A 22,558-nucleotide genomic window follows, 5' to 3' on the forward strand; every position below is an offset into this window, starting at 1 on the left:
TAGTTTATAGAATCATCTAATTTTTTCAGTAGACGTATGGATTTTGTTAAAAAAACCTACTTTTTTTGTAAGTGTATTTTTTTATATGTCAAAATTTTTGAGAAAGAAATAGAGAACTAATTTTTTTAGATGTGAATTAATTAAACTTTATACTCTGACTCAATTGTGCAATATATGATGACAGGAACAAATATTATCATCCTTCTTACAACTTATATTCCTTTTTATCTTCATAAACAATTGATCCTTGCATCCAACGCGCAATACAAATACACAGAACTCAATAACTTTTTAACGAAAGAAAAAAATCACAAAGTATAAATGATCCATTTATACTACACTCCTTAGTATTATATTTCATAATTAAATATACAATAGTAATTTTGTATTTATATTTTTGCTAACATAAACGTGGCATAAAAATTCAATCTTAATTTAAAACATGTCAGAATAACTGTGATTACTTTATATCTATGTAAAATATCATTAGAGCTTTTTTTATAACCTCTTATTCTTGTTTTTAGCTTTCTTTGGTCGCGAATAAATTGCATATCTGCACTTATATATTATTCACTAACTATAATTTAATTTTTATACAATATTTTTTATACGTTGTTTTATAGAAGAAAATAATAAATGGAATAAAACAATGATTTTAGTATTGATTTGAGAGAATATAATCAATTTACTTCATAAAAAATATTGCTCCCCCTTTGTCTGAGGTAATGAGTATTTTAGTCATGAAGATGTTGCAAGTAAAAAAAGATACTCATTTTGTTATGACCAACGGATACCAAAAAAAGATTTTTTATAATATTAGCTGATGTCATTGGAAAGTAAGTCACATCCATTCTAATATTAGACAGTAGCTAGATGGATTTCTGAAAAATAAATTTATTTCCTAATATTTATAGAAATAGTCGTATTTTACAAAAGTTTTCGTCAGATAATACACAAAATCGAATTAAACTTCCTTATTTAACTCAACAAGTTATTAGATATGACTTAGAAACTTTTTAATAAATTAAAACATGATTTCACCAGAGAAAAAAAGTAAAATGCTATTAAATAATTCAAATCGATATATTTAAAAAGTTCAATGCTTTGCAAATTAGCCAATTGTATATCTCTTCTTCATGGCCGGATGAACATAAGAAATACAATTTTGATTGAAAATAATACCCAAAAATATCCGGAAAAACAATAATATCTCAATTAAAATTTGCACTAAGATGTTTTTATATTGACTATCTTTTTCATGAAGGCAAATATGCTAAACATATAGTATATTTTAATTTAGTTGAAAGTCAAATTCATAAGACTTTCCATCATATCCGAAGAAAAACTGCGGACGTTGGTTGCATGGAACTTAAAAGGAGTTAACCAAATCACATATCCGCCATAATTCTTCTTGGGGTGCCCCAAAGTATGTTAGTTCCTTCGAAGAAGGCTAAAGCAATCGGGTTTGGCATACTTAACTCCATGTCTTACTTTACCAAAAAAAAAAAAATGAACCTTGAAGGACCCACTGGATAGCGTGGACTTATGAGCCAACTTTATTTCAACTAGATAATCTATGGAATTTTCCGTAGCATCCTGTAAAGTACATTATCAAAATCTTCAAAACATATAAAAACAGGGCAAATCTAGGTAATTAGTTTTAAATTTATGACTTTATGGGTATATCATGTGTTGGCGTCTTTTATTAATCTTACAGATTTTTACTGTACTTTTAATACTAAAGAGGTCTTTGGGTATTAATCTAAAAAAAATGCTTATTAATATATTTATTAAATGTAATAACCTAATTTTTTTAATATTTTATTTTGTACAATAAGTACTTTTAAAAGTAACAAGGATAACTCTTTAAATTACATTAATATTTTAATTAACATTATTTAGATCTTCAATAGGAAAAAAAGGGGCAATTCAAGATACTTACTTTTAGATTTCTAACATTTGGGTTATTTAGGTTTTTTGTAGTTGGTGGTGTTTTTTTATTAATCCCATATGTTTACTGTTAATTTATATTATTGATTTTAATTTATTTTTGTAACTGAAGTGGTCTTTAGGAATTAATTTCAAACTATAATGCTTATTTATATATTTTTTACTCAATGTAATAATCCAGTTTTTTAAGATACATTTTTAATATTTCATATAGTAAAATAAACCCTTTAAAAACAACAGTATTTGCATTGTATTTGTAGAAAAACGTTTGTTGTTTACGAATTAGAATTTGATAATAGATTCTGAAAAATCAATTATCCGTTTTTCTAATAAGTCTGAAAGTGCCTTTGATGATATGTCTTATGACCTGTTTTATCCTTATTACATTCCTAAAAAGGTAACCTCCGGAGCTGTAGGTAATAATCTGTATAAAATTAAAAAAGGCATTGGAATTTGGGCAGAAAGACATATAGCATGGTCACTCTTAACATGTTTTACTATGTTTCATTTCAAGCTCTGATCAAGAAAATAGCAAATTTTCTCTTTCTAAAGCCTCCTATTACAGCAGGTATTTTACAAAATAAACTTTGACGTTTTTTCTCTTCATGGCTTCAACTTACCAAAATATCGTTTCATACACAACGTCGTGAGTCGTATAAGAAGTAGGAAAACCTTCATCTGAAGTTTATGGTAAAAAGACGAGGTGGCTCTATCTGACAAAAACTGAAATCCCTATTATTGAAAAAAAAAAAGTAAGAAAAACAATTATTTATACATAACTCTTTTTGGAGAGATTATTATATTAAGGTAAATATTATGTTCAACGAATAAAGCCCACAAAGGTAGGGAAGATAAATTAAATGTCGTAATAAAAAATTAAAATAAACCTTTTGTTGTCAAAAATGATAAATTGGTATAATATGTTTTTTATTTTTCATTAATAAACATGATTTCAGAAGGAAAAATAAAGAACAACATCAAAATATATGTATGTAATACGCGGTATTTTTATTTACTTACGGCATATTTAGGAATAAAATACTCATAATGTTAGACAAAGTGGTAGACGGTGGTTTAAAACAAAAAAATAATCTTGTAATAACCTAAAGAATTGATTTTTTTTTTCCGAAAACTTTATTCGCTTCCCAATACGACGACCTTTAAGCTTAATACATTTTTTATGAGTTCTGGCATCCCTTCATACAGATTATTCAAAGTATCTGGATAAATTTTTTCCGAAAGTTTTGTCATTTTTTTAAAAAGTCATCCTCTGAAGTTACTGGAGTATTTTATTGAGTTTTCTCTGGACCAAGGCTCACAAATTTTCAATGGGAGACAAATCAGGACTGTTGGCAGAAATCGAAGCTGTCTGAACACCACTTTTGTGCCTTTTTGGAGTTGTGAGTAGGGGCACCATCCTGCTGGAAAATGGATCTTTATGTGTCAGACAACATTTTCCTCTTGAAAGGAGGTCCAGTTTCTTTAGTACAAGAAAAAGCTGACATAAGATACTTGCTGAGGATCTCCGTTACGTAGTACTTGGTCGTCACAGTTTGGTTTCACAGAATCAGGTGAAAATTTTACACTGTCGTGTGGCTGATTACGGCCAAATCTGAATTTTCAGAGGAAATTTCACAGTTAGAATGGGTTCCCCACCTCCCTTATCTCTTGACCAAACTTAATCTGCTTGGGGATTTGGGGCATGAAACGGATCGAATTGACTTTTTTATACTGAAGATGATACATTTCTAGTCATCTTCATGCCAGTGTTTCCACTCAACAAAATTGATTCCGCGCTTACCTTTGGTTTTCTGAAAGTTTGGAGTGCAGACGAGATTTGTATGGCAAATCATTCAAAGAGTGCGTCAGGTAGTTGTGGATAGGTGACTTGGATATTAAATGGCCTTTGAAGTCAATCTTGCAGCAAGTTTCCTTGTGGATTGCCTCTGAGCCTACACCTTTGAGCAACGTCTCTCTGGCTTGTTCCACACTTTATCATGCCAACAGCCTTGGCCCTGGTCTTCAAAAAGTTCTTTCTCACCGTTTCAGATATTGAATTTCAACTAACATCCTGTGGTTTTTTCTGAGCCATTTTATACTGATGTAGGATGCAATCATCGAAAATTATAACATTAATTCAATATTGGCTAATGATTGTATTACATTTTATTCCGACCCCAAATTTTTTTTTCTTCTATAAAACGGATATTTTTAATACCACCGTCAATTTTTTGACATACTGTAGTTACAAATGAATCACCCAGTCAATGATTCAGATAGTAAATAATTAAAACATATTTGCTAAAGAATGAAAATAATCTACATACATATATATATATACAATCTACATATGTATAAGTATGTGCATTAATCATCTTATATTTTTATGAAATGAATGTGAAATTTTGGCAAATCATCCTGAATATAGATTATAGTATCCCTTTGGGCGATTTTACTAATGTATAACAAGTCATTATGTTAATAATATTGAAACATGTATCCTCAATAGATGTATCTATTATTATGGATTATTCTTTTTTTGTACATAATGTTTTTTGCCAATGATTAAAAAATTAGGATATATCTTTGTGGGAAATATGTGATATGAGACTTTAACTAAATAAAAAAATATAATTTAAAAAATATGAAGAATTATTTATTTAAAAAAACGCAATTAGTACATTCATAAATGTATTTAATTTAATTTCCAAACATAAATTAATAACAAAGACCATCTTTCTGCCCATTTTGACAATCTGATCCTGGACTTCCAATTTTATACATTCTTGTGCCTAAAACATTTCCTCCAACGCCATAGTTACAGACTAACACCTACAACAAAGAAAAAAGTAAGTTTTTATAGAATAAATCAGAAAAGTGGACCACTTACCTTTTTATAGGGGTATCGAGGCTGTGTTTCATCATAGTACATAATGAATCCACATCCCACTTTCGTCGTGGCTGCCCATGCAAGTTGAGTGTAATGTCCAACGACACCTGTTGCTCCTTCAGAATTATATTTTTCTATGTTTTTAGGGGGGAAATCCTTGACTTCGTCATACCATCCTTGAATCATGGATTCATAATCTCTTGATGAGCTCTTGGCTGAGCTCCATGCAGAGGCTATGTTTTGTCCAACCCATTCGTTATATTGTGGCGTTATTCTATTTTTATCATGCCCTGTTCGACATTGTAAAGCCCACCTGATGATAAAAAAATAGAAAAAATCATGATTAGTAAGACATTAGAATCAGCTGTAACCTACATTTGAGCACTAACTGCTAGGTCATTATCCCAGCTCAATCTGTTCATATTTGTAGCTGGAGGCTGTGCTCCACCAACTCCTCTCTTTTCATTTCCCAATGCTACAGTGGATCTCAATTTGTTATGCTCAGTAATAATTCTCATTTTATCCTCCTAAAGTTAAATTAATTTAAAATGTATGGGTATAATATATTTTTAAACAGATGCAAACATACTTCAGAGGTTATATCATACGTACAAATCTTGTTCTTGCAATGTTTTTTGTCCTCTCCGCAGTATTTACAAAGAGTATTAGGATATATTATTTGGCCAATTTTCTTTTCAAATTTGCAAAAAGTCTTCTTTAAATCTGTACATCCTTGAAACTATAAAACACTTCAATGTAACGTTAAATCATAAGAAATACAAATTATATCTGTCTCACATCTTTAACCATAGAACTATCGCACTTCAATTTGTCACCAGTTCCGGTACCTCCACCACCAGAGCCTCCAGATTCCTTACAACAATTGTTTGTACATTCACATTGCCTAAGATTGCCAGGAGTAATCATACACATCTAAAATATAATTAAAAAATGATTTAAAGGTTAAACCTATTTGATTAATCTTACTCTTTGTTCGTTGTATTTAAAACACGTAGATTTAAATTTAAAATGGTTGAAATATAAAGCAGCTCCATCCTCATCTTTGGTCATACAGCGTAATCCAGACGTTGTTAGACATTCACTAATTGCCTGTTTGGTGGCACAAACGGCAACAAATAATATAATTTGCCAAATTTCACTTCTCATTGTTGTTACTTGAATGGAGCTGTTGCATGATTTACTCGATATTTATAGTATTTTTCCAAAGAAACACAAGTGTGTATATCAATTATTTAACTTTGTTGTGTTCCAAATCATCTTTTAGAAAATGTATTCATTTCAAATGTGTTTTTTCTACATCATCAAGATATAATATTATACTGATTCACTATTAGTTAATTTTAAATTGTTTATCTGGGATCTTTTAAGACATTGTTATTTTTTCAAATAGATAAATTTATGAATATTTTTTTTACTATTAATACTGTTTATATAAATATAAAGCTACAAGTTTTAGTAAAAATTAAATACTTTTTTTTCAATGTTTTGTATTTCTTTGAATTCATAATTTAATATATTTTTTTTTGTTCTATGAATATTAAATTTTAAATATTTTTTTTGTTAATAAATGAATTCTTCTCAAAAAGACCATGTTGTATAAAAAATAACATATACTTCATCGTAAACAAATAATATGGATCAATAAAAAAAATAGTGAAGAAATTGAATATTTCTTTACCTCTTTATTTTTGTATGTGAATTGATAATCAAAAATAAGAACATTAAATATTTTTTGAAAAAATACTATTCTTTCAATTAATAAAATATTGTCAAACAACGAATTATCTTAAGGAAGACTATTAGATCGGTTAAAACCATATTTAGCAATATTGGATGAAATTACGAAAAAATGGACCCATTTGAAGAACAAAAATGGTTATTTCATCAAAACAATTTACCACGATAGAAATCACATATAATTTTCCTGGATAAGGATGTAGAATATTTCAACATTCAATGTATTCACCTAATCTGCTCCCAGTAATTTTATCCTGTATGCAAACCTTGAAAAAATTCTTCCAGTTAAAAAATTCAGAGTCATAGACGTAACTGAGGCCCATTTTTAGAATAAAGAGAAATAGTACTAAAAAAATTGTGTCAAAAAATTGTATGGCTGATGTAATCAATTTATTGCCTCCATATCTAATTTAATTCATTTAAACAAATCGAATACCCAGATAAATTTATTTTACATTGTGAGCCTACAAACTTTCTAGCTGACCTGTTACATCTCCCCATTCTTATATTTAATGTTGATATATATAAATAGTAAGAAACGATAAAAAACATTCTTTAAACCCTTGAGAATTAATAAATTTCATAATTTATTAATATCTCAGAAACTCATCAAGCAACATCCCCCAAAAGTTGTGTAAAAAAATTTGAAGTTTATATTCAAATAAAAATTTATATAGAAAGAACAGCAGATACGGGGGATCATTTTTGTTTCATGCTGAACAGAGTTGTTTAGCAAGGTTTTAAATATATATATATGTATTTAAACTATAAAATTGAATCAAAGCTTATTTTCCACCTTGGGTAATAACATACAATCAAATCAACAAAAATTATATCCTGTAATTCAAAATTTTGTCACTGACATAATAAATTAAAAATTGATGTAAAATTTTGTGGCCGTTTTATGTCATAAATAATTTTATTAATACAATTTATTATTATGATACTCAAAAAATTTGAAAAAAAGTATAATTAATCTTGAATATGAGTACCATAAATAACAATGGTGGCTTCAAGCCGGCAGCTGAATTTGCTAAAGGTACATACCGGGCCGTGCAGAATTATTTACCGATTTTTTTTCAGAACATATTGCGGACATAATGACATTTCGAATGACTTGAGGAACAATTTATTCATACATTTTTAGAATAATAAAATAGTTTGTGATCAAATTTAATCAATGTAGCCACCATTGGGCTCAATGACACTGGTCAGGCGACGTCTGAAGTTGCCACAGACTTGCTGGATGTAATCGACGTCCATGGAGGCCCAGGCCTTGTTGACAGCAGCCTTTAAGGCATTTATGTTCTTGTGTCGTTTTTTGCAGGCCTTGGTGTCCTCGTGCGCCTAGATAGAGAAGTCTAGTGGGTTCAGATCTGGGCTCTGAGGGGGCCAGTAGTCCTTAGGCCAAAAGTTCATGTTGTCCTTGAGCCTCTCCTGAGCTTTCTTGGAAGCGTGGGCGGGTGCTCCATCTTGTTAAAAAACCCAAAGAGAGCTACCGACTATGGATTTGATCCATGGAACCATACCGGTTTCATGGCCTTCCCGTTGGAGGCCACGAGACCCAACATCATCACCGAAGCAGAGTGATTTGTTGTTGCCACATAGCAGTTCTTATTTTGCACATCTCCAAAGCTCACAACACGGTCATTTTTCCTGTTGAAAACAGGATCGACCGTAAAAGTTTTCTCATCTGAAAAATGATGATGCGTCCAGATGAGCTCTTGATATCATTCAAGATTTTCTTGGCACGCTCAAGTCTGACTTCTCGCTGACGTTCAGTTAGCAGAAGGCGTTCAGTACGCCTCAGGGACTTTCCTCCAGCCCTTTTCAATTCCCTTGAAACAATTGATCTCCACGTTCCCATCTTTCTGGCCATGTCGGCAATGGACCTGGTGGAAGTCCTCTTGAACACTGCCTTTACTTGCCTTGTTGAAACAGTGGGCTTCCTGCCAGCCCCAGGGGAATGCTTGAGATCATCCCCAGCCTCCAAGCGCTTGGAAACGTTGTAAATTGTCTTCAACGAGGCCCCAACCTGTTCCTTAATGTTGTTATGAGGCACTCCCGCTCGGAGGAGGGCTGCGATTTTGATCCTCTTTGTTATCTGATTGGACATGGTCTCACGTGGGGAAGTTGTTACGCTCTCACACGAAGGAATTTTTGTTTATTTTAACAGTAAAAATACGAAACAATCAGATTGGTTGCGACAAATCCTCTTAAAAAGTATATTTACATCATCGGTAAATAATTTTGCACGGCCCGGTATCTCTAAAATAACCGCCTACTACTAAGTTAATCACTCAATATTTGGATGTTGGATTCTGAAAACCTTGGACTTTACTTGTCACCAGATACTATACACAGATAGATTCTAATCTAGTGATTCGGGAGGCCAAGAGTTTAGCAACTTTTTCATTCTTGCAACATGATAATGAACTTGAACGTTTTGAATTTTACGTAAGCTAAATGAAAATACTTTGGGTTCTCTGTAGAAGGGGAAAACAAATCAAATTTTGAAGTCTTAATTGGTGTGTTATTGAGTTTTAAAATTATCCTATCTTTAAGATTATAATTATATCATAATAAATTATATGTAAATTGAAAACCCAGTTTTTCTGTCCTTTTATTTTGTTTTTTGGATTTTTTAGAGTTTGTCAACGATTAAAAAGTATTACAAATTTAACCAAAAAAAAAATTAGAAAGGGAAGAGAGAGTAACCCTTTCCCTCGTATTCACGGGTTTGCAGCCACGTATCACTAAGAAAGGCTCATTCTCCATATCAGATCCCTGTCACATAGTTTTAAAACCACTCTCATTTTATATTGTTTGTATAGTTTATGCTTTTTTGGCATAATGCAATTGATTATTTATTAACCTTAATATTTTTTTAGTAGATAAATTATTTTGTTTTATAAGCGTAACAGCTGTTTAAGAAGATCGTTTGTCATCGTAAACTATTTAATTTAGGGACGACTCATTTCGTTCAGTAACAATATTGTTTAATATATTACTAACTCTAAAATAAAAAATAAAAATTTGTTGTGAAAAGGGGCAAATATTAACATTAGAACAGATGCAGATATTTACAATACCTTTTTAACTATATGTCAGTTTGCTCATGAAAAACGAACGTAACACTTAGTATTTGTTCTACAAGTTTTTTCTATATAATTAAACAAAAAAAAATGTCCATTCGTCGATGCTTAATAACTGGAGGGAGATAATACAGGGGTTTCACACATTCCAAAACCATCTTTATAACCAATTTCTTATTTAGATTATTTATTAAGAAATAATATAAACAAATACCAAAATGATTGACTTATTAAAATGTTTAACTTTTTACTAATTTGGGCTTGAAAAAGAAAAGACATAAATGAATTAATGATAGTTAGTTGTGAGTAATTTGACGTTAAAATTTTAAAAAAGTAAGTTCTTCTCCGTGCTCAAGAGTCGATTGATTCTTAGTTGCCTCATATATTTTGCCTGCACTACTAAATAGACTTTCATTTTCAATGTATGGATATGAGTTGTATTATTCAGGTATATTATTATTGCACTGATTATATGTTAAAATAACAATAATTTTATCCGAGGGGCCTACAAGTAGGAGTCGTAGGTGTAAAAGCTAGGTTAGTCAATACTATGATCCTCACTTCCTTATATTAATTTACTATTTTGAAAAATAAAATTAGAATTTAAATTTTTCCTTAATATTGTACATTTGTAAATAAGTAAGTACATATATCGGTAGAATCGGCATTGTTGATCTGATTAGTTTTGTCCTCTGTAGGTTGATATGCTATTTTTTTTATCAACAAGGATTTGTGGTAATTCCTAGGATCATACTATATACATTGTCAAATAAAAACTGTCAGATACATGTCAAGTTTAAAAATATATTGTTCGTACGGTATGCACGTTTTTATCGAGTGATACCAATGTATTAACTATTATGTTTTGAAATATTTTGTATTGGTTTTTGTGCTCATGTTACTAAAATGTTTTTTTTAGATGTAAGTTTGCCTAGAAGGTCTAATTTTAGGATAAAATACTGTTTTATTTTAACGTAACGCAATTTCTCGTAGCAATTAATATTATATTATAGTATACTTTCAATATATATGTTTGTATAATTTGAATATAGATCTATAATAAAAAAATTAAAGTAAACGAATCAATATATTGAGCAACATTCGATTACCGCCAAATTTTTTTTTTAATCCTGACGGAGAAGCAGAATATCGAAAAACACCAATTTCTTATTTATTTCAAAACAAAACACATTAGCAAAAAATTATGGCAGTTCGCGTTTTTTGGTTAAATGTTCAACAAATATATCAAGATCCAGAGCTATCTACCTACACTACACATTAACCAACTTTGGATATGACGGGGCATCCAGTCACGCCAGCAAAAGAACACTAAAATAAATAATACTTACACTTTTCTATAAAATAAAAGAGGTCTTTTTTAGCTATTTATGTTTAATCAAATAACGTTTGAGGTCAAACGTTGGCATTTATTTACAGCCTTTTTTTTTTAAACTTGTGCATCTTCAATGAAAACCTTTTTTTTTATGTATATGTGACGTTTTTTTTAAAAGACCTATAAAATATGGATTCTTTCAAAAATTTAATCACCTTTAATTAATTTTAAGGAAAAGTTCCTAATAATATAAAGATAAAACTAAAATATACATTTTAATATTTGTACATTTGTACAACCCACAGACTTAAGTAGTCAATGCTAATACAAAAAGTTAAATAACTATATCAAAAAATAATATAATTGAAGTGCTACTTTAGACTAGAACACCTACTTTATGCTTTGTATGTACATGATTTAAATTGTTGCTACAACATTGAAACGGTTTCTATAATAAATTTGGAAGATCATTTATCCACCAAGGAGCAACGAATCTCAAAAATCTGCATCAATATTTTAAGTCCAATATAACAACTTGCTACATGTATCATTTTTTTTTAAATTGGGGAATATATTATATTTATTGTGAGGATAAAGTTTACGAATCATGTACATTTTTGCTTTATTTTTGATTAATTCTAGAAAAATAATAATCTTATAAAAAGTACAATATAATACATTAATTTTTCTCAAAAGTTATAAATTATATTACAAAAGTTTTTTATTGTTCTTTGAAAAAAAATGAAATGATAATAATTATTATAATCATATTTTTATATACATTTATTTTATGCATCTATACTGATTCATTATTGAATATTTAAAATACATTTGATCATTTACCGCATCCAACAAAATGGAATAAGTAAATAATAAAATATATCTTCTTGATATTGGATAGAATGAATCTAAGATATGATTAGACAATTGATGCGTAAAGTGCTTTAATTGGATATTTAATTAATATATTTTTAAGTCATCTATAATCCCAATAGTAAACTAAGGCTTTTTTAAATCTACATTAAGCTCATGAAGTCGAATTTTATCTTGCACGTATAAAACAACTAATAACTAATTAAGTATTATTATAGAATATAAAAAAGGTAATTAATTTAAAAAGGATTCGTGTATCATATTAAAATCAATAGCTACAATGAATTGTTTCGGTTCTAACTATTAATTTAAATTGAAAGTAATTTTTTTAGGAAACAGGATGAAATTAATTTTGATCCAAATTCAGCTTTATTTTTGAGCTAGGTGTATACCTTAATATAATTAAAAGTTAGAACGCTTTAGTAATGCATTTGTAAAAACAAAGGTTTATATAGTAGCGACTTAGTCAATTCATATATAAAAATAATGGTCATCGTTCAATACCAATTCAAATAGTGTACATTAACTAATTGTGTATTAATGTCATATTTTATTACGAACGTAGCTTAGAAAACTTGAGTTATTATTTATTAGACTAAATTGGTTGTAGATAGACCCTTAATCTTCGAGTATGAGATAAAAAGAGGCATTATTACATACAAAATTACAGCTTATATTATTGTAGTGTTTCAGATAAAATTCAAATATAAATACAATGCAACAAAAAATCAAAAAAACAAACAAAAAAACTTGGTGAGGACTACAGTAGTACAAAAAAAAAATAAGATCTAAAATTCATAATTTCAAGATATCTGAACAATTTTGAGGAATTAATTAACTAAATCAATTTTTTTTGTTAAAAATTAAATTTGTGAATGATCTAAATAAAAATTGGCAGTTTTATCAAAACCATTTTTTAAATAAAGTAATCAAATAAAAAGAGAAATGTAGATTTTTGCTTCAATAAGAAGACAAATAAACTTTTTTATGTAAATGAAATATATATGAGCTTAGAGACTTTATCATATTGACTTCTTTAATTTCGGGGACTGGGAAGGACAACTTCAAAATATTTTTAGTTGAATTACATCTTAAGTGCCAAGAACTCTATATCATTTCTTTAATGGCCTAATGTTTTCATATCTATGAAAATGTGTATTCATAGTTAATAAAATAGCAATGAAATTGATGATACTTTGTAATTACTTAAATTAGATTCTTTTGATCCTTCGAAAATCATGAACTAAGGATATGAATAGTTGATTCAGTCTGTATGAAGTTTTTTATCCATTTTTGCTCGTCAACTAACATATGAATACAAAATCATCGTTATGAATTAATTACATTATTATTCAAAGATCAATGGCGGATATAATGTTTCATGTTATTTGATTTGAATTAATCTTACCTTTTAATCTTGTACAAACCCAAAACATTAAATTTACACTTTATTTTGAAAGGCACATTCATCATTTTAAATTATTTGTTTGATAAAGTTTTAAAAAAGTTTACTTTTTAAAACCCTTTAGAATATATCTACTTTTATTTTGAGCTGTTTACATAATGTCAATCCATAATTTTTTACTTAAAAACATTTCTTTAAAAAATCAAATATTATTCCAAGGTAAAAGAGCTGCTTAAAGTACCACATGATGTTGATATTAAATTATAATTCGCAAAAAAAATAACATTGCTTTATAATTGTACAAAGTGCATTTGAGTTCACCAAGTGAAATTTATTATCAAAATTGATGTTTGGCACTATAACAGGTTGGATGATTGGAGCTTGTACTCCTCCAGATAAAATTACAGCTCATTGGATAAAAATTATTATACTGTGTTCTTGATAATAAACAGTGGAATTTAATAACAACCTTCGAGGCTAGTTTTTATATATAGTAAAAGGAAAAAGGATATTGAATTTGTTATTTTTAATGAAATGAAATATTTGTTTTCTCAAAACGCATTAGAGACATTAAAATACCTCATTTTTACACCAGCAAAAGAAAGAAACTAAAAGCATTGGCATGACATTGAAAGTGTATAGTATGAAAAATAAAATCACTTGCTCTGAATCAGTTTATTTAAGGTGTTACTTTTTCTAGTTAACAATCTGAAAAGGCTTTATATTTTACTAAACTAAAAACAAAAGTATTTCATTGTTGAGAAGGGAATATCTAAGTATACAGACCTGCAAAGTAAATGGGGCATTTATTAGCATATTGGACATAGGATCCATAGTTAAGATGTTTCAAAATTGAGCTAATAGGATAATATTAACAATATGAATATAGTCTATTTCTATGATTCATAATTGTTTTTTGGAGTGATGTTTTAAAAACTTAAATATTGATATAGTTTTTGTTAGTAATGCATATTTGTTCAAAAGTTTGTTTATTGTTAAATTACAATACTTATACCGTATTTATTTAAGGACGTATTAATGTTGAAGGTCAATTCTATCTCCATATGATCTGCCCTAAAGAATAAAAATAAGAGTTTCAGAAAAAAAAATATGTAGGGAAGGTTGGTGCATAATTTAAACTTAAAGAGTGTTAATTAATAAAATAAACAAATGTAATTAATTTTAATATTAGTATCGGCTCCCAAAAATTTAGGATGAATTTAGAAAATAAGAATGCAATTGCTGTTCTAAAATATAAGCCAATTAAAGTTTGGTATAAAATCAAGTTGAAATGAAAGATAATTTTTGGGGATTGAAAAGTAATTTGTTCCGCTATGTGTTATTTATAAATTTGTAAATGTGGTTTTTGGGAAAGTTACGTTGATCAAAATCACCCAATACACTACAATTGCAATATTTATTTATTTTTCGAATTATACATTCATTAAAAATTTTCTTCTTTTGAAGTTATCCCATTCACCTCCTGACACGGTGAGGGGCACCCCAGTAAATTTAGTTACACGTCCCTATCTCGGATGTTTATTAATAATGAATAAAGTCATTTATATTCAATTAATAATCGCATCTCTACACATCCACTTTACCCCAAAAATTGTGTGGGCTGGTGGAATAGGGGAGGGGAACCCATTTTTTCACTGAAATTTATTCTAACCATTAACCCAACATTAAAGAGTATTGCAATGCTTATTTCCCCCAAAAAGTAGTTATAGTGACCATGTACAAGGTTGATCTTATCTATTTTCAATCTAGAAAAACATTGTTCGAAAATCAAAAAGGAAGAAAATAATAACTTGTATTTATGTACAGAGAGAGCTGAGATGGTTCGAAAAAGCATAGAATATATTTAATGTTTTCAAGGCCAAGAAAATTATTCACCGTTGAAGCCACTGCAAATACGCAAAACAGCTGTTACATCCCACAAAAAGGAGCAGACAATGTTTCAGCTTCAGTAAGACATGTCTTTAGAACAGAAAATCGAGCCGGAATCATGGTCTTCGGTGTTGTGGAATTTGCCCTCCCATTTTTGTGGAGGGGAAGAAGAAGCTAAAAACATAGGACTATTCCAAACTTTTGTATAAGAAAGTGCTACTTTGGACCAAAGAAATGTTTGGGGCACTTTGTTAAGGTATATACAAAATCCCGACCTACGGTGCAAAAAACAAACAAACTTGCAGCATGCGTGATCTGTGGTCTAAAAGAATTTTAGGGATCGCCATAGAATTGCTGAAAGTCAATAGTCAAATGGCGGGAATCAATTTTTTCGTAGAACATTTGACATGGATAAATTATTAATCTTAAGCAAATAATTTTTTTTTTCTATACGTCGCTCCGTTTAGTTGCACCATTTTCTGGAAAAAAGTCATCTAAAGATAGCCATAAAATTTACAGATAAGATATTATGGGTCAAATAAAGAAAACAATGGACGTGTATTAATTAAATTATGTAGTACCTTGTACATCAATTTTAAACCGACATTGGCACCTTCAATCATTATTACTGTACAATATGAAAGTACTTTATCTTATCATTTTTTTTAATTGCAGCTACTTAAAATTAACAACTTTTGCACAATACTTTACTCTTTAATTCCTGAAAATTTCATTCAATTATCTTAATGTTTAAGAAAGATATCTTGTTTAATTGAAATATCATCTCCATTAATGGCTTAAATCCCCTGTAAATCTTGACTATGTCCACTTTACCATGTACAAGAGTGATGACTGAGAAAAAATGTTTGTTTTTTTACGTCGTCATATTTCTTGAAAATGGTTACGATCAAGTCCCATATAAATTGTTTGTATTCTTTCGTTTCACTTATCATTTTTATAGTGTCAGTCCTTATTTATTTGTTTTAGTCAAGACTTAAAACCGGCCCTATCAGCCTTGGAAACCGATCCTTAAGACTTACGCTACATTGGACAGTCAGTACTCCCACTGATTAAAAATAGACAAAATAAAGCAGAGTGATTTCATCAAGGACTGAACATTATAAGTTTTTAGGACTGAACTGGACGATACTGCAGTCTTCAATACTAAATAAGTCTGACACAACATTACTCATCCCCAGGCTGGCCAAAATTAGTTCCAAAATTTGGGGAGGATGACATATAAATATGGCAACAAATCAGGGAAATTTTTACTTTTATTGCATTTAAAAGTAAGGTCAATGGCGCATATGTTAATGTTAGAGACATTACTTATATATATTAAAGCATAATTCTACTCTTCTGAAGGTTCTTTGTTATTAATGTTATATATCCACAAGGATTGAAAATACTTAGTTCGACCCAAATACGAAGTTTAATTAACCGTGTATGCCCCGTTCCATAAAAAATACCCAAAACCTAAGCCTCAGTTATACATAGATAATATGAATGTATTTTTTTTATATTAGTTCACATAATCGGATATACATTTTTACTTATACTTTTACGTACCATATGTTCTCTAAAGACTACTATATCTAAAATAGCTAAGAAATATCTTTTTTGTTAAATTATAAAAATATATTTTTCACATTTTTAAATTCATTTATCAACTTATCATCTAACAAATTAAATAAAATATTTATTTGACTTCAACTGGATTACGTAAGGAATATGATTAAACAGATGCAAAATAATATGAGTCACATAGAAAATAATATTTTAGATGTGCCTTTAGAAATATAAACAAACTTGTGAGTAATAAAACAAAAAATATCCCTTCTGTTACTATGATCTGAATTTTTTTTTTGTAAAAGTTAATTAACAAAACTCTACCAAAATACCTATAAAATATATTTAAAAAAAATTATTTTCTTAGTATTTATTTTAAAATAATCAAAATTCAGGCGTACTAATACTAATATGCCCTCAGTCGGAAAAAAAAATATTCAATTTTATTAAGTAGACCCCTTAAACTTGACTTCCTTTCACGTAGTCGACATATTTAGAGAATAGCAAGAAAACTGTTCCACTGAGCTCACAAAAATATTACACAACCTTTGAAAATAAAATAAAGTTTATACTCCACTCGAAGTATGAAGTAGAATGATAATTTAGTCTATCTGTAGATAAAAACAAATGTTCTATTTAATCATAACTTTTTTAAAGATAAAGTTGTATTACTATACATATTTAAAAAAAGGAATATGACACAAAATCTATTACTATTTTGTCGTTTTATGCATAGAGTTAAACAAAGGAAAAAATATGGGTCCCAAGAGAAATATAACTAAAAAGAAACAGAGGTAACAAATAAGAATTGAAGCAACGTTAAATTAAAAAATTGATCATTGAGAACTAATTATTTGTTTTTCAATCATTTTGAAATTGGAAAATTTATTAAGAACTACATCGATTTTGGTGTGCCTTCTGGAATGAGTTAATGCCGAGTTCTGAGCTTTTACTGCATGTTCTCTTTTTGGAAACTTTTCCACTCTATTGTATTGTGAAATATTATATATTATAACAAATTCGGTAATAAAATTCAATGTGACATAAAAAAAAAGTAATAAAGTTTTTCAATTTATTTGACGGATAACACAGAATAAAATTTGCAGGGTCAAAATTTGATTGTATAAATTAGAGCCAAGGATTGAATATATTTTTGAATGTTGAAACCAAAACAGATTATGGATTTTCTCAAATGTATCAGTTTTCAAAATATCTGGGATAATTGTAATTTGAGAATTTGATCATTCATACTCAGTGTTATTTTTTATCATTAAGACAATTAAAAGATATGTTTAATAAATCTATGCAAAATAGTTATATCATATTATAGCTTATATAATTAAAAAAGACATATCAAAGAAATATGCATTGTGTATAAGGGGGGCGGGGGTGAGGTGTTAGAATACTATTATTATCATAATAATGTTAACGATTAAAATATTAAATAATTATGTCATACTCTTTAATAAATTATAATAATTAATATCATATTATTTCTAACTTAATTAAAATTCAGTAATTATTTGTAATATTTGAAATCTTTTATCTGTATACTCTCCCTAAATTGATCTCTTCAATGTTTCGATCTTGAGTTGGCTCTTCTTTCTTATACATAAGACTAAGTGGTTTTACTCTTATCAATTTGCATACCCTCGTCTCTCTTGGCATCCGAATTCGAGGACATTACGAGATGTATGATCAAGTTACACGTATCCCCCTTCGACTGATTCTAATTTTCATTAAAACCTAACTTTTAGAGACATAGGAGTTCACTCACTGATTGAAAAATGATATCTTAGACAATAAATTTTTTTCAGTTAAAAGCATGTCTAGAACTCAAATTTTTATTTGTCTTAGTATAATGGTTATAACTTTATCTTGTAGTACGTAATATATCTTTCTTTTATATTTCACATGTTAATACCAAATTTTGAAATATGAAATTGTAATATAACCAAACCCCAAACTAGCCCAATTCAAACAAAACGGAGTATTATTATATTTCATCAGACGATAATTTTTCTAAAATATATCAGTTTTTTAAATTTAGCATATTTTACTTAATTGACCATACTTTTTTATGTCTATAATAACAAAACAAAAAAATATTTGGAAACTGAATTAAAACGTAATAAAATGTCAAATTCGAAATACTAAAAAAAGCTATTTAAAAAAAAAGCAAACACCTGTGTTTAAAAGCTCAATGAATCAATTTATCATATAAATACCGAGCAATGTTTAACTTAAACTAAAATCATTTCAATGATTAACAATGTTGAGAGGAATTTACTTCACAGTATGTTTTATCGTTTGCATTAAAGAAGCCTTCAGTGAATGCCAAACATTGTCTGGGAATCGATGCTTGACAAAGAATGATCCTGGAGCTGCTGAATATTTTAATTATTTCGGTTGGAAGTCTTCATGTTTTGATTACAATGGAGGAAAAGTAAGTTCAATCAAAATTTTTAATTGTTTTTTAATTACCAAATGGGATTTATTTTTCCAGTATTGTATGATCTCAATAGGTAATTTGAGACCTTGTAAATGTACAAATGGAGGCTCCGGAGGTGGAGGGAATGATGGTAGCAATGGTGGTACCGTTGGCCAGGGTGGAAGTGATAATGGTAGTGACAATCTAAAATGTGACAGCTCAACTGTTGAGAACGTATAACGAATTGACATATCCTTTCACTTTAAAATTAGTCCTATATTTATTAGTTTGGAGAATGTTCTGGATTAAAACAAGCATTCTGTCCTTTGACATTTTTTAAAAGTGGAGTTACTCACAGGAATACACTCTGTAAATATTGCGGAGAGGATAAACAAACATGCAGCAGCAAGATTTGTACGTATGACATAACTTCTGAGGTGCAATCATATATATTATATAAAAAATACTTTACAAAAACATAAAATAGCTTCATTTGACTCTAGGAAGATAAACAACGCATTGTCGATAAACATAATGATTTGAGATCCAATGTAGCATTAGGAAATGAAAAGAAAGGGATTGGTGGACCCCAGCCTTCAGCAGCAAACATGAACAGATTGAAATGGGACAGTGATCTCGCAAAAAGTGCACAAATGTAGATTCAATTTCTAATGAATAACTTTAATATATTTGTAACATCCCACATCCTCATCAGGTGGACTTTACAATGTCAGCGAGGTCATGATAATAATCGATTAACACCACAATTTGATGTTTGGGTCGGACAAAATATAGCCTCTTCATGGAACTCAGTCAAGACCTCATCAAGATATTATGAAACAATGATTCAGGGATGGTATAATGAAGTCAAAGATTTTCCTTCAAAAAACGTTGAAAAATATAGTTCTGAGGGAGCAACTGGACAAGTTGGACATTACACAGCACTGGTTTGGGCAGCCACTACACGAGTGGGATGTGGATTCATTATGTACTATGATGATACAATGCCTTTATATCCCTATAAAAAGGTGTGTGGTTCACTTCTCTGCTTAATCATTTCTAAATAATTTTTCTTACCTTGTAGATGTTGGTGTGTAACTATGGTGTAGGAGGAAATTTGTTTGGTGAGGCAGTGTATAAAATTGGGAAGCCAGGATCAGATTGTCCAAACGGGCACAGAGATGGCCTCTGCAATTAACTTATGTTTGGAAGTTCGATACAATAATAAATGTACTCTTTATTATTTATTTTTTTAAATACATTTAAATTTATGAATTTGTTCTTCAATATTACATCCTTATTATTCACAATCATGACATCGCCAACAAAAATGAATGAATAAATAAAACAAACAGTCCCAAAAATATAATTCCACGAGACTAAAATCATCAACCCATAACATTTGAAACCAAATACTTTTTTGAAAATTTTAGAAATACCGTTAAATATTTAATTGCATTATCCATGTGGTCTTTAGTGTATCTGTTTGTGTAAATGATTGGACCTATCTTCGTATTAGTACCGTCAATTTTAATTCTATTTTTCCCTCACAGAACATACTATAAGAATTTTTTTCCAGCGTCATAATTAAGTGTTATTTTGATCGTGCTTTTTATTTATTGAAAGTATCAAATTACATTTTTGTACAAACATTTAACAAAAATTTTGATCATTAACGATATATATTTCTAAAAAAAGGACATTCCATATTAAATTGAGATTGAGAGTTAAAAAATATCCGAAATATGTTCGCTTTTGGATTGAAAGGGGGTGTGTCACATTGCTCGAAACCCAAAATTTTCAATAAACAACTTTAAAATATTATTGATTTCACGGTGAGGTTTTATATTTTTACTTTACTATAAATCATTATTTTAATCTTGCAGTAAAAAATGAGGAATGACTTCAAAAGACAGGTTACGTTTTTTCTCTTTTTTTGTTTCTTATAGTACATATTCTCTGATTTGGAAATAATTAATATATTTTGTAAGCTGGAAATATAAACATATAAAATAATTTCATTCTTTTTTTGAAAAAGAAAATATAAAAGTTATACAAATTTGGTAAGGATAATAAGATTTTGAAACAAATCTAATGGTGTAAAAAACAGTTCTAAAATGTAAATAACATTTATTGTTGACCCAGCGCAAAAACATACTATCTAAAAAAAAAGCTTGAACTGTCAATATTTGATTGACTATATCTTCACAAAACTTAATTATTAAACTTTTGCTATCATCATTGAGTTACTAGACTCTAATTTTTTTTTTAAAGTTTATACTTGTTATAATTACAAAATATATAAAATGCACTTACCATATTTGCAAGAAAAATATATTAAATTAATCTAAATTAAATGAAATCTGTGTTGGATTGTGTAATAAAGATTTGATTTTAAGGACATATAACTATTTGATTAAAGTAAAAGGTGATACAATTTACTAAAAATGTTGTTATATACTAGTATATGTAGCTATTAAAAGTAAGATATTTTTATAATTATATGCGTAAAAAGCTTATATTATGGATTACACACTACTGCACCCTAATAGTAGGTGTAAAATAGTCACAACTTTTCAGAAGGAATGCAACAATGTATTGCAGATAGTATTGTTTAAGTCACAATTTATAATATAGATTGATAGTACGTTGCAGTTAGCATATTTTAGCTTCTGAAATGTGGAAAATATTTACTTTTGGCAAAAACATGTATAATCAAAACATCCAGTTATGATTACCACCAAAAAATTAGTAAAATCAACTTTTATGTATTCTCAGTTAGTATGTTTTCGCGCTGGGTCAACAATACAAATAACTATGTCATATAAAAAGTATTGAATAGGAGGTAAGCCTCATTTTCCTGACAAAATCATGAATGTTTGAAATTCCAAATTCTGATTATTTTTGTCATTGATCTGTTATATTTCAACTTTGCATTCTGTTCAAAAGCCAGCAAAACATTGTAATTAATATGCAAAAGAATTTAAAGTGATGTTTAGTTAAGATAATAAGTTAAAATATACATAGTTATAAGGAGGAACCAAAAAAGAAGATAATACATTATCCTAAATGTAGTGCAGGTTCATTGGCCTCAACACTCAACTAAGTGTTAATTTACATACATATTTAAAAAAATGAATTTTACATAAACGGTGATTTTTTTTCACTGTTTTTGTAAAATAAGTTTCCTTTTGCATATAATATAAATCCATACAAGCATGGATAATCATTAGAGAGTGATTTTAAGCTTTAAGTATTCTCTATAAAATGAGGATATATACATAAATCATCGAGAATATTTTAACATATATATATATACTCGTATTTGAATATTTATTTAATATTTGCATATAAAATTCACATG

The 22,558-nt window shown here is 28.8% G+C and overlaps 2 protein-coding genes across 2 annotated transcripts; one reads left to right on the forward strand and one right to left on the reverse strand.

The window, feature by feature from the left end:
• Positions 1-4,584: 4,584 nt before the first annotated feature.
• Positions 4,585-6,019, reverse strand: LOC121114100 (venom allergen 5). Its single transcript, XM_040707954.2, has 6 exons — positions 5,828-6,019; positions 5,639-5,773; positions 5,430-5,579; positions 5,216-5,367; positions 4,841-5,153; positions 4,585-4,782 (listed from the first exon to the last, which is right to left on the reverse strand). The coding sequence occupies exons 1-6, from the start codon at positions 6,005-6,007 to the stop codon at positions 4,669-4,671; spliced, it is 1,044 nt and encodes a 347-aa protein (XP_040563888.1). The 5' UTR covers positions 6,008-6,019; the 3' UTR covers positions 4,585-4,668.
• Positions 6,020-19,006: 12,987 nt separating this feature from the next.
• Positions 19,007-20,469, forward strand: LOC121115403 (venom allergen 5). Its single transcript, XM_040709619.2, has 6 exons — positions 19,007-19,209; positions 19,270-19,428; positions 19,482-19,631; positions 19,698-19,849; positions 19,910-20,222; positions 20,279-20,469. Exons 1-6 carry the CDS (start codon positions 19,036-19,038, stop codon positions 20,390-20,392), a joined length of 1,062 nt encoding a protein of 353 aa, XP_040565553.2. The 5' UTR covers positions 19,007-19,035; the 3' UTR covers positions 20,393-20,469.
• The last annotated feature ends 2,089 nt before the right edge of the window (positions 20,470-22,558 follow it).

This window comes from Lepeophtheirus salmonis, chromosome 3, assembly GCF_016086655.4.
Source record: "Lepeophtheirus salmonis chromosome 3, UVic_Lsal_1.4, whole genome shotgun sequence".
Taxonomy (NCBI): Eukaryota; Metazoa; Arthropoda; class Copepoda; order Siphonostomatoida; family Caligidae; genus Lepeophtheirus; species Lepeophtheirus salmonis.

Bases quoted from the DNA above. Each gene is read 5' to 3' on its own strand.
- LOC121114100 (XM_040707954.2), bottom strand. From the start codon at position 6,007: ATGAGAAGTGAAATTTGGCAAATTATATTATTTGTTGCCGTTTGTGCC. The intron at 5,774-5,827 runs GTAAGATTAATC...ATTATATTTTAG, and splicing joins TTAAATACAACGAACAAAGA to ATGTGTATGATTACTCCTGG. The intron at 5,154-5,215 runs GTAGGTTACAGC...TTTTATCATCAG, and splicing joins CTAGCAGTTAGTGCTCAAAT to GTGGGCTTTACAATGTCGAA.
- LOC121115403 (XM_040709619.2), top strand. From the start codon at position 19,036: ATGTTGAGAGGAATTTACTTCACAGTATGTTTTATCGTTTGCATTAAA. The intron at 19,632-19,697 runs GTGCAATCATAT...ATTTGACTCTAG, and splicing joins CGTATGACATAACTTCTGAG to GAAGATAAACAACGCATTGT. The intron at 19,850-19,909 runs GTAGATTCAATT...CATCCTCATCAG, and splicing joins CTCGCAAAAAGTGCACAAAT to GTGGACTTTACAATGTCAGC.